The 12,121-nt window shown below is 43.2% G+C and overlaps 1 protein-coding gene and 1 pseudogene across 1 annotated transcript; both read right to left on the reverse strand.

The window, feature by feature from the left end:
• The window catches only part of LOC117647729, a 32,296-nt pseudogene that overhangs the window by 5,876 nt on the left and 14,299 nt on the right, over positions 1 to 12,121 (reverse strand).
• LOC117646905 lies at positions 4,815 to 5,746 on the reverse strand. Its single transcript, XM_034388224.1, has 3 exons — positions 5,297 to 5,746; positions 4,979 to 5,168; positions 4,815 to 4,895 (listed from the first exon to the last, which is right to left on the reverse strand). Exons 1-3 carry the CDS (start codon positions 5,676 to 5,678, stop codon positions 4,859 to 4,861), a joined length of 609 nt encoding a protein of 202 aa, XP_034244115.1. The 5' UTR covers positions 5,679 to 5,746; the 3' UTR covers positions 4,815 to 4,858.

The raw sequence follows: 12,121 nt of genomic DNA on the forward strand, positions 1-12,121 counted from the left end.
AGATCTGGGATTGGGTCACGGATTCGGTTAAAACTTTGTGGGTTCAATAGGTACCACTAGGACCTACCAACCCTAAAAGGAAAGTTGGCTAGCTCAAATAGAACCTGAGATATTTGCATTTTTCTAAATTTGACTAATTTAGCGGGAAAATGTCGCTTTCTGATTTTTTAATAGTAAAAGTTGTTTGCTTAGTTCTAGCTTGTGTTTCTTCTTTCTAGTCATAAAAAAAAGAAAAAAAATGGTGGTAGGCCAAGTTTTGTACGTTGCTTGGTTTGGCCTACTTAAGCAATTTTGTCGAATTCATCGAAACTCTCATACCCAAAATACTCCACCTTAGATTTGACCCTGGTATATCTCATTTCACTTCTTTTACTCCAATAAACAATTGCTATATAGTCCCTAGCACCAACAATTCCATATAAGCCAGAAAAATCAAAAACACATTTTTAATTTTCTACTTTGACCTATTTTTGGCGCTTTTGTCGAGATTGGGGCTTCTACATGAGCTTGAGTGATAGGAAAGATCCTCCCTGCCCTCAATTTAGATAGTATCAACACAAACAAAGAAACCCAAACTCAAGGTGCACTAAAAATTTATAATGAAATTGTTTCGAGCAAATTTTACAAGTTTACGAGGGGTGTGAGGAATTTAAATCGGAGGAAATGTGATGCTTCAGCCAAAAGTGGATTTGTGGTTCATTAGTTAGCTTTCTCCAGTAGGATTGGTGCTCTTTTAAACATGAGAATGTTTCTCCGTGGTAATCAGTTATACAACTCTCATTTGGTATGGGGTTGTTGGACTAACGATTTCAACGCATTAACAAAGTAATGACCCATTTATTTAGGTTGTTTGCAACGTATAAGTTCAACCGCTTAGTCTCAATAACTCAGCCTGGTTCCATTTGGTTTGTAAATTTTTGAGACTAACTGGATGACTTAAGACTAAGGGGTGCAGCTTACAAGTTGTGAACAACCCAAGTAAATGGATCATTACTTGGTAATGCATTGAAATCGTCAGTCCAACAACCCCATACCAAATGAGGGTTTTATCACTGATTATCAAGGAGAAACATTCTCATGGTTAAAAGAGCACTAATCCCACTAGAGAAAGCTAACTAATGAACCACAAATCCACTTTTGGCTGAAGCATCACATTTTCCTCCGATTTAAATTTCTCATACCCCTCGTAAACTTGTAAAATTTGCTCGAAACAATTTCATTATAAATTTTTAGTGCACCTTGAGTTTGGGTTTCTTTGTTTGTGTTGATACTATCTAAATTGAGGGCAGGGAGGATCTTTCCTATCACTCAAGCTCATGTAGAAGCCCCAATCTTGACAAAAGCGCCAAAAATAGGTCAAAGTAGAAAATTGAAAAATGTGTTTTTGATTTTTCTGGCTTATATGGAATTGTTGGTGCTAGGGACTATATAGCAATTGTTTATTAGAGTAAAAGAAGTGAAATGAGACGTACCAGGGTCAAATCTAAGGTGGAGTATTTTGGGTATGAGAGTTTCGATAAATTTGACAAAATTGCTTAAGTAGGCCAAACCAAGCAACGTACAAAACTTGGCCTACCACCATTTTTCTTCTTTTTTTATGACTAGAAAGAAGAAACACAAGCCAGAACTAAGCAAACAACTTTTACTATTAAAAAATCAGAAAGCGACATTTTCCCGCTAAATTAGTCAAATTTAGAAAAATGCAAATATCTCAGGTTCTATTTGAGCTAGCCAACTTTCCTTTTAGGGTTGGTAGGTCCTAGTGGTAGCTATTGAACCCACAAAGTTTGAACCGAATCCGTGACCCGATCCCAGATCTCGGTCCACCTTGGGGTGGAGTTACTCCCCTTACCCCTTAATTGCGACATCTGACACAGGTATTTAAAAAATGTCAAATAGCCACCTTTCACTCTTCAATAACCTTAAGATGCTATTGCCTATAATACCCTCAGTGGGCCAGAAGACCGTTGGAAGCTGCCAACATTCTAGACGCGTTTTGGCCGCTGAGTCGGTAAACTCGTCGATAAACTCAATGGCTCGAAGTTACTGGAACCATGCCTTTGAAGGGCGTGAACGATTTACGCTCCCTGGAACGCCGTGAATCGTTTAATGTCTTTGGAACGGCATTGAAATTTTGACGGAAAGTCCTGTACCAATTTACACCCTTCCGAAACGCTTTTAACGATTCAGGCCCTTAAAGGGCGTGAGAGACTGATTATGCCCTTGAGGGTGTCATTAACATGCCTTTGTTTTAACCGTGCAGGACTTAAACCGAACATGTGACCCCACCAACGGGTTCCTCGCTCGGAGAGTACTCTCTTTATTGGTAAAGTCTAACGTTCAGTGACTGTGAAGCTCATAACGGGGGCTAGAATTTTGGCCACCAATTTTGTCCTCGGCATTGTTGAGAAACGGTTGTGCAGAAACTATCATATGAGTGAGACGTTCCAAAACACAGAATATCATCATGAACCAAATGGGGAAACAAATGCCGTTGAATCTGAAAAGTGACAATTTGTCGTAGAAGAACAAAATTCTTGTTATCACCATTAACAATACAATTTGTGTGCAAACATCTTATGCCGTATCTGCTCAATTAAAACAAATGATGAATGATATTAGAATTATCATGTATTTTATTCTCTTAAGTCTTAGGGAAATTTAGAGACCACTAAATTATGCGCGTGCGTAATCGCATATTTTGTTAAAGTATGAGAAAAAGACAAAAGAAAGACAGTTTAACATGTTTTAAGTAGGTCTACACCGGAAACAAGACCGCATAATGACGCATAATCTAAGCACAAACGCAACATAACGCATACTTGCATATTATGCGCATAAAGTCACGTATTCCCGCATAAACTACCTATTAGGCCTCCAAAATCCCGTAAAATACGCCGATTTACAGCTTTTGACGCGCCACCGATTTAAAAATACGCGCCCTTTGATTCCTGCGCCTAGTACTCTATACTCGTCACGTCGCGCAGTCCACCGCCCCGCCTCGCCCCCTCCACCCGTCTCGCGTTCTCGCCCGTTCCAGCATGTTCGACGAGGTTATGGACTTCGAGTAGTGAGTGAGTTTGCCGACAGACGCAAGTGTTGTTCATATTGTGGTGGTGTTTTGGGGGCACGTGATAATAACATTAAATACTTTTTTATGAGCTAATTCTACTATTTGTCATTCCGCTCCTATTTTCCTCCTTCGCATATTTTTGCATAAAACCACAATTTTACCCGCATAAACCCCGCATAAAACTACATTTTTAGGCGCATAAAGTCCGCATAAATGGGTTAAAATGTGGCGCATAAAATGATGATTCTATATGCATAATTTAGTGGTCTCTAGGGAAATTACAGTTATAACAAGAACCATGAAGTATAAATCTAGCGACAAATTTTTTTTGACTGACAATACTTGTCGTTGATTAAAATTATTTGTTGTTAATCAACGACTTGTCTTTGAAGGTGGACTGTCAATATGTTATGACAAGTTTGTCGTCGTGAATTTATCCCTAAGTTCCAATACGACAACATTTTAAGGGGAGGTTCTGGTGAAAATCTTGTTATTTTCCAAATGGATCGCACTGTCACAATTTGTTCGGAATATAAAATCTTTCTTTGAGGAGACTAAAATTTGACTTTTGAAGGCACATGCCAGGCTCTGAACCCAGTCGACGAGTCTTTTTGAGCCTATTTTGGCTGTATCTTAAAAAATCTTCTTGCGCATACTATTTTGTCGTAGAAGGTTGACCTTGACATTTTTCACTTCTTCGATTCATTTTCAAAAGATGCCGGCATGCATAGCTCAAAATTTCCATTACATTATTAACTGTAAGCTTTTTAAGCTGAAAAGTCCTTAAAACTTGTTCATTTTGTACATTTTGGGTCAATTATAGTGAAATGCTTGGTTTGAAAGCTTGCGAATAAAAATGTAATTTACGTTTCGAGTTCTGCATGCCGGCATCTTTTAAAAATTAATCGAAGAAGTGAAAAATGTCAAGGGCAACCTTTTACGACAAAATAGTATGCGCAAGAAGATTTTTAAAGTTTAAGCCTAAATAGGAGAAAAAGGCTCTGCGACTGGGTTCAGCGCACAAAATGTGCCTCCCCATTGAAAAATTTTAATAATTACTTGGTAAACATTTAATTTTTAACAAATTTTCACAGTGGGACCTATTTAGGACCAATACTTGGATTGGCAGTGGGATCGTTCACATAATCAATCTCTTTATGTTGCTTTGATGTGCTGGGATCATCTGGGTCTGCTTCTGAGTCTTCAACAGGTGAAGAGCTACAAAATAACAACAAATTAGTACAGGAATTCTAAACAGCAACAGAGACTGACAATGGCACTCAAGAGACACAACTGTGGCAAAGGGTGATGTGTTTACATCAATTACTGGTGTGTGACCAAGAGCATTGGCAGGGTGCATGCAATAACCAATGACCCACAGTCGTGTGATGGTGTCGGAAGGGACGAATGATGACAAGTGATGAGTGATGAGAAAATGTGTTGCTTAGTTTCTCTAGCTTGTTTCCAGTAAAATGTGCATTTATGAAAAGAAAAGAGGCAGGCTTGTAGCCACTGACTTGTTTAGTAAATTAAAACTGATTTATCTGGAAGTCTGTTTGCTAACTGAGGCAAGACAGTACGGATTTAAATAACATGGTTTAGACTGAGACCCAAGCTTAGCTTGATGGCAAATCAGTAAAAATACAGCAAACAACTAAACTAAAATTAACTGAGAGACAGCTTTGCTTTGCTTGCTGACAAAATAATAAGTAATAGAGTAAAGAAAATGGTCTCGTTAGTTACGCACAGAAACACAGCTAACAAGAGAAGGTGGAAATTGGTCGTTTAGGATCCAATCCGGACTCCTCTGGAATGTGTAGCTCTGAAAACCAGCCATAACAAAACACAGTTTTAAATTTGTTTTTACAGAGCAATACTGGCGTTGTGTGCAAATTGACTACATACCTGTTGGCATCTTCAGTGAGTCTCTTCTCCTCCAACAGCGCACGCTTGATAGACTCATTAGCATGTTGCTCAATAGCAGGCCCAATCCTGGCTTCAGATCGCTTTATGGTGTGATGATTCACTGCAGGAATATTCATGCTGGTAATGAGTGTGTTGAGCTGTTCATGGCCAACACCGCTGTCCACACAACCTGAAACAAGCGCACACAAAATGTAAACAGTGCATTGTGGTGAGGTTATGTTCCTCGTGGCTAAGAGGGCCACGCGCCAATTCACGTCACTAACAGAGCACTGACATGGCACAACCTTCATTACATACCTGTCGCTGCTTTCATGTTCACGGACCACAAGGGATAAGAGCTGTTTGGTACACGAATAAGCTTCGAAGTTGGAACTTGCACCAGGTCCAAGCACGTCACGCAGCGGACGTGGAGGATGGAGGCGAGGCCCCGGTGGATTTCTTTCTCCATGTTCTTCAGCGTCAGCGAGGCATTACAAGTTTTGCACCATAGGTTATTGGCTAAAACAGCCAGGTCGATGAAACGTGTCCCAACACTCTGCAGCTCTCGATCTTCATCCTGCAGCTTCTTCTTAGCTTGTCTGATAGCATTCAACTCCTTGGCATGCTCCGAAAACTTCTTGCGACGCTCAACTTCACCTTTCTTCGCAAATCGTCCACTCTTAGCACGCGCTGGAGGCATAACGAACGCCAAACGACTTGATGTTTAAACTGGCAGGAGATGTTTTCTCGATGGCGACCAGACAGAAAGCGGTCGGCCACCTGAAAGAAATAGGAGCCGAGGGGTGGGGGCGCTGGAGGGGAGGGGCTCCTACCCTACGGCCATCCGGAGGGGACCCGGGGTGTCGAAACTAAACGGTCCAACCTATCCTAACCTAACCTAACGCGCTCGCGACAGATCTTTTTCTAACTCGCGACAGATCTTTCTCTAACTCGCGACAGATCTTTCTCTAACTCGCGGCAGATCATTCTCTAACTCGCGATAGATCTTCCCGCCAAACGCGACCGAAAAAAAAAAAGCACGGAGGTGGGTTTGAACCCGTGCCTGCAGGGTGTGGCCCGAGGACGCTGGTCCCCACACCACCGGGACTGCTGGTTCGAGAGGCGCCTGGCTGCATCCAGTATCGGCCACAGCGCCGCTCCCCCCCACCCCAGCGGTCCCGTACCCCCACCCCCCCCGAAGCTCGCGGCTCCTCCCCTCGACGCGCGCGGGCTCCTATTTCTTTCAGGTGGTGAACCGGACAGCAAGAGACAGCTGTGAGCGCAGCGCCAAGGCCAATATGGCGGACGGACCGGCAATGGCTTGATGCCAACCGCACGACGCGAAACGATGCATTTTCGAATTACTTTAACCCATTACGGCGTGTTTCCCATAATAAACAAGGTAGGTTTACGCCAGACCGCGTCTTGTCGTAACAGGCTTCGCGATGTCTCGCTGCCTGTTCCTCCAATCCGCGCCTGACGGACCTACCTTGGCCTGCGGCGCTAGCCTGCCTTCGGCAGGCCATGGCTTGCCCATCGTCGGTTACTTCTAAATTGTTGCATACTGGGGGGCTCCGCCCCGCAGACCCCCCTTCATTCCAGATAGAGTTGCTTCATCCACAGATAACACGATCTTGACCCTTGTTACTTTTCAACTTGCCGGGGCTGGGGGGCTCTGCCCCCCTGACCCCCCTTTCTTCAAGGCAGAAGATATTTGCCGGCAGAAAACTCGATTTTCGCCGTTTCTTAGGTGTTTTTCGGCTATAAAAACTGAACCAGTTGAGCTAGGATAGTGAAATTTCGCGTGTGCCGAGCCAAGGACATACCCAAAAAGTGTGCAAAATCTCAGCCAGATCGGCCGAGCCGTTCAGGAGGAGTAGTGCTGACAGACAGACAGACACACAGACAGACAGACAGACAGACAAAACTTTTCAACCCCACCTGAGTAACGGGCTTCGCTATCGCTCAGCCAATAACTTATGTAATGGTTTCATCACTTATTGTTTCGAGAAAAAATAAGTTATTGTCGCATAAAAAATCTAAATAAAAATAACGACAGCACCTTGTCTCATTTCACCGTTAGGTTCACGTCAGGATAAAACCTAGTCAAAAGGGCAACTAACTCATTCGGAAATAAATATTTCAAACTGTTTTGAGGTAAAAGTTATAAAATTAGAGAGCACAGAACAATCATATTAACCTGTTTCAATTTTTTAAATAAGCTCACATAGGTTTTTAGTCATTTTCTTGAAACCACCAAAATTGATGCACTTGACTAGGCCGAATCTCGTCCGAACCACCTTAACAAGGTAATCGTTGCAAACAAATCTTGTCGCAATAATAATTGGCAACAAATGTGTTGCCAAGTTAACGACACAATTTTTTCGAGAGTGTGCTTCTGTTCCGCGCCTCACCGAGGATGTCGTTCTGGGGCAGCCACTTGGCCACCTTGACGTTGGGCGGTAGCTTGTCCTGGATGTCGTTGTCCTCGTAATTCCAGAGCACGCGCTGCTTGAGGCGGCCGAAGGCGCGCAGGATGGCGTCGCGCCGCTCCTTGCGAATCATGCTGGCCCTGCGGAAGGCGCCGCACGGTTAGAAAGACGACCCACAATGAAAAAAAAAGGCATAATACGAGGGGATCAAAGGATCTTATCTGTGCGTTCCCCCCAAGAGAATCTTATCTCAAACGCAGGCAAATTTCGCTCATTTTGATCATTTGCTACAGCCGCAAATCACTATAATTTGTGATTTAATTCACTGTTATCTGAGGATGGAAGACGAAAGACACCAAAAGTGCGTGTAGAAATACATTCCGCAAACTGTCGTGTCCGTCACATATGGTCAAGATGAGTGAAACTCGCCTGCGTTAAAGATAAGATTCTCTTGGGGGGAACGCCCAGATAAGATCTTTTGAATAGGACCCCTCGACATGCCCTGACAGGGCGCAAATCGGTTACATCCCCGTCTATACACTGCAAATCCAAGTGTAGGACAGGTCGACACTTTAAAGCGTAGACCAGTTTCTCCTACGCTTGCAAGTGTCGACCAGTTATGTCCGACGCTTCGAAGTGTCGACCACACTGTGTCCGACGCCTGCATGTGTAGGATACTGTTTGTCCTACACTCTAAATGTAGGGTGTCCAGAAACTGGGCGCCTTTGTCGCCTGCTCCACTTTTTAGGGTGCCAAATGTCGCCCAGTTTCTGGGCACCTTTGTCGCCTAGTCTCGGGGTGAGCAAACCATTAGGGAACCAGCCTTCACCCATGGCTCAGCAGCGACTAAGGTGCCAAAGGTGCCCAGACTCTGGGCACCTTAGTCGCCCAGGAACTAGACATCTGTGCATGCTCTACCATGGGAGAGGGCCGGTTACTGCATGATTAGTCCACCCCGAGACTGGGCGACAAAGGTGCCCAGAAACTGGGCGACATTTGGCACCCTAAAAAGTGGGGCAGGCGACAAAGGCGCCCAGTTTCTGGGCACCCCATATTTAGAGTGTACGGCAAATTGCACTGAGTTTCCTATTGTGGCGCCACACTTCAGCCGTCGGACATTCTGTGGTCGACACTTGCAGGTGTCGGACAGTGTGTGGTCGACACTTCAAAGCGTCGGACACTACTGGTCGACACTTGCAAGCGTAGGACAAACTGGTCTACGCTTTAAAGTGTCGACCTGTCCGACACTTGGATGTGCAGTGTAGGAAGGCACTGTAGATGTCTTGAGGTGAAACGCTACCAAATTGTGCTGGAGATTTTATCTATAATACAAAAGAAACTCTTCAAAATATTCTCAATAGTAAGTTATTGAGACAGAGAGGTGATCGAAAACTCAGCGTTCATAAATTTCACATTCTAAAATGTTTAAAGGCTTTATTTACTGTTTCGGACAAAATACAACTCCAACTCTTACTTAAAAATTAGATAATGTTTATGGTTTTGAACTTGTGAGTACACTGAGAGTGGACCACTTCGTATACACATGAGGACACCACTACACCAGTGATTCACCCCTCGGATGCCCGCGTTTCCGGATCCGCCACTGCAGTCTAAATGTTGTACAGAGAAGATTCTTCATATTATGGTGGTGCAGCTGACTTTATAACATACCATTGGGAACTCACTGTATGTACCTTATAGATACTTTGACGAATTTCGTTTGAATTATGGAGAACATCTCCACCATAACATGTTATGGTGCAGCCTTTCACCGTAATACATTTACAGTGTGCCTGGGCCGCGACCTACTTGACGTTGGTGCCGAAGGCCATGTAGACGAAGCCGTGCGGGGCGTTCTTCTCGCCGACCCAGTCCTGCAGGTCCTTGGGCAGTGGCTTCGGCGCCTTGGCCTGCAGCCCACCCACTTACGGATGTGCGAAAGGTTCAGCACCGAATTAAATCGAACCACTAAGGCTCGATTCGATTTGCTGAGTTGGACCTCGACTTCAGTTCTAGGCTAAGGGTTGAGTTAAGACTGGAAGAAAAGTTCAAATAGTTCCCTAGTTCGACTTGAGTCGGCAACTCTATTCAAATTCTATTCGGTAAGGTTTTGCCTGATCGGTTCAGCAACTTTTAATTACCGGATGGGAATTCGATTCAAACAAATAATTCAAGATTCGCTTCGACCCACCTCAACGACGGCGGGCACCGTAGGCATGCCGCCGTGCAGTGGGGGACTCGTGTTCGCCAGGCTGATGGCCAAGTCCTTCTCCAGCTCCTCCAGCGTGGGGGCGCCCAGGAACGCCTGGAAGACAAATCGTGAGATCGACGTCTACCGTCAACGGATAATTTGGGACCATTTCAGACCTTCACGCTAAGAACCTTCCAAAGTATTTTGAGCGCATTTGCTGATAACAACCTAATTCGAGGGGTCCTATTCAAAAGATCTTATCTGCGCGTTCCCCCCAAGACAATCTTATCTTAAACGCAGGCGAATTCCACTCAGTTTGGTCATTTAATACAGCTACAAATCAATATCATTTGTGATAAAATTCACTGAAATGTGGAGATGACAGATAAAAGAAACCAAAAGTACATGTAAAAATCTATTCCGCTTACTCTCGTACGTGTCCCAACTGGTCAAACTGGGTGAAATCCGCATGCGTTTAAGATAAGATTGTCTTGGGGGGAACGCGCAGATAAGATCTTTTGAATAGGACCCCTCGAATTTAGTCTTTTACAAACTCGCAAATTAAGAACTATTTTCTTTGAAAGCTTACATGCTCAAAATACTTTTTTTTCTATGAAGCTACTGGACTTAGTGAGGCTGAAAAAGTTCGTAAGATTTTCGCAGTGTTTGAACCCCAAGTTTGGTCACTTGGGGTGCTATACTACAGAGGTCATGCACTTTTCTTGCTGATATACCATTCATTTGTCGATGTGAAGTTTACATGATAAATTCCTTAGTACGATTCGGTGACCGTTGGGCGTAAAGGGCATGGCAGGGTATGAAGGTAACATTGGGAAACAATTTTGAGCGTAAACATATAGTGTTTAACAGGATAGTCATAAATGAACATAAAATTATACAATTCTGTTCATTGCACGATAAAAATACTCTAAATAGTTCGAAAAGTTTTAAGCGATTCATGGTTTGCGTTACAGAAATAGTAAGATACGTGCCTGCAGTTTTTCAAAAGAAATTTTTACGAAAAGTTAATTTGCACAAAAAACTGTGATGTCTCGCAGAAAATTGTGCCAAACAGTTGGTGTGTTCCCCACAATAACTGTCTCATGGCCCCAGTAACGGTATGAAAGGGGTACATTGTGGTTGGGATTTCAGCCCCCCCTCTTTAAAGCCTGAAGCATTTGCTTCATAACAACGAACAAAGTGAAGGCGTTGTATGTAGAATTCATCCGAAATTACGAAGGGTTTTGCTTTATAATACGGAGCATATCTTCACTCTTAAAAGCCTACGAAGCATTTGCTTCATAACTACAAAGAAAATGAAGGCGTTGTAGAATTGCTCCGTATTATGAAGAAATGCTTCGTATTACGAAGGATTTTGCTTCACAATACGAAGCATTTCTTCGAAGGTTTTACAATGCCTTCATTTTCTTCGCATTACGAAGCTACTCTTCGTAGACTTTTTACTGTGTTCGAAGATTTTACAATGCCTTCAATTTCTTCGTGTTAGGAAGCGTTTCTTCGTACACTGTCAGAAAATTCCGAAAAAAAATGGAAAAATTATGGAGTTTTTCCGAAACTTCTGCATGGAGCTCTCCATAAATGCAAATTCTGGGCTTTCTCCGAAAAATTTCGAAATTTTGAACAAAAATGCATGCTTTACTATCACAAAAACAAGAAAAAAAATACGATTTCAAGAAATCCTAGGAGTCACGAAGTCAATTTGATTATTGTGTAAGAGTGTGGAGAAAGAAAAGAAGTGGTGTTGTGAAGTTGTGGCTCAGGGGACTACCAATGGCAGTGGTACCAATGTGGTCGATGTGCCATCCGTCGAAATTTAAACTTGACAATAAATAGAAATCAAAATGCTGGTAAATTCAAAAAATTCCAATGCTAATGTATTCCGCAGTGTTCTGACAATGGAACATCTTTGAAGTCCATCATGATTAAAATGTTCTTAGCAGAAAGAAGTCAGTAAATTAATTTTCTCGGGTTGGCAACTATTTTCTCGGCGTCTGCGCCCTTGCGAAAATCGCGAAGCTGAAAGCGCCAGCAGTCGCGCATTAAAACTGCCCCTCCATTGTTGTGGACGTTGAATTGTTTGGCTTGTTTCAAAAGGCTATGGTTCTCTAGTCATGTTTTCTTCAATTCTGTGTAATAGTTCTCCCTTACAACGTATCAACACCACGACGGTTGGTTTGACAAACTTCATAAACTCGGGAGGGATGGTTTCGAAACGCGGGTGAGTCTTGTTCGAGGAACATGAGCACTGCAAGTCGCGAGGTGGAGCGAAGTGGTCCTAGTGCTAACTGAATCACAACAACAACACTGCGCATGTCCAAAAACACTCCAATCAAGAAGTATTATTGGATAGTTCTACCCGAAAAACTGCGTTCGAACCGGCACCAATTCTATTGTTGCATCTTGTCTACCTGCAGTCAAAGAAATTTTTCATTTCGAACGTTGCTTTTTCAGCTTTTGGAGTAAGCTGTACAGACCCAAAAAGAAGCTCCGCTATTGGTC

The sequence above is a fragment of the Thrips palmi genome, unplaced genomic scaffold (assembly GCF_012932325.1).
Source record: "Thrips palmi isolate BJ-2018 unplaced genomic scaffold, TpBJ-2018v1 HiC_scaffold_2, whole genome shotgun sequence".
Taxonomy (NCBI): domain Eukaryota; kingdom Metazoa; phylum Arthropoda; class Insecta; order Thysanoptera; family Thripidae; genus Thrips; species Thrips palmi.

Excerpts from the sequence above, each read along its gene's own strand:
- LOC117646905 (XM_034388224.1), bottom strand. The coding sequence starts at position 5,678 with ATGCCTCCAGCGCGTGCTAAGAGTGGACGATTTGCGAAGAAAGGTGAA. Across the intron at positions 5,169-5,296 it reads GAACATGAAAGCAGCGACAG|GTTGTGTGGACAGCGGTGTT; the intron begins GTATGTAATGAA and ends CGCTTGTTTCAG. Across the intron at positions 4,896-4,978 it reads CTCACTGAAGATGCCAACAG|AGCTACACATTCCAGAGGAG; the intron begins GTATGTAGTCAA and ends GCTGGTTTTCAG.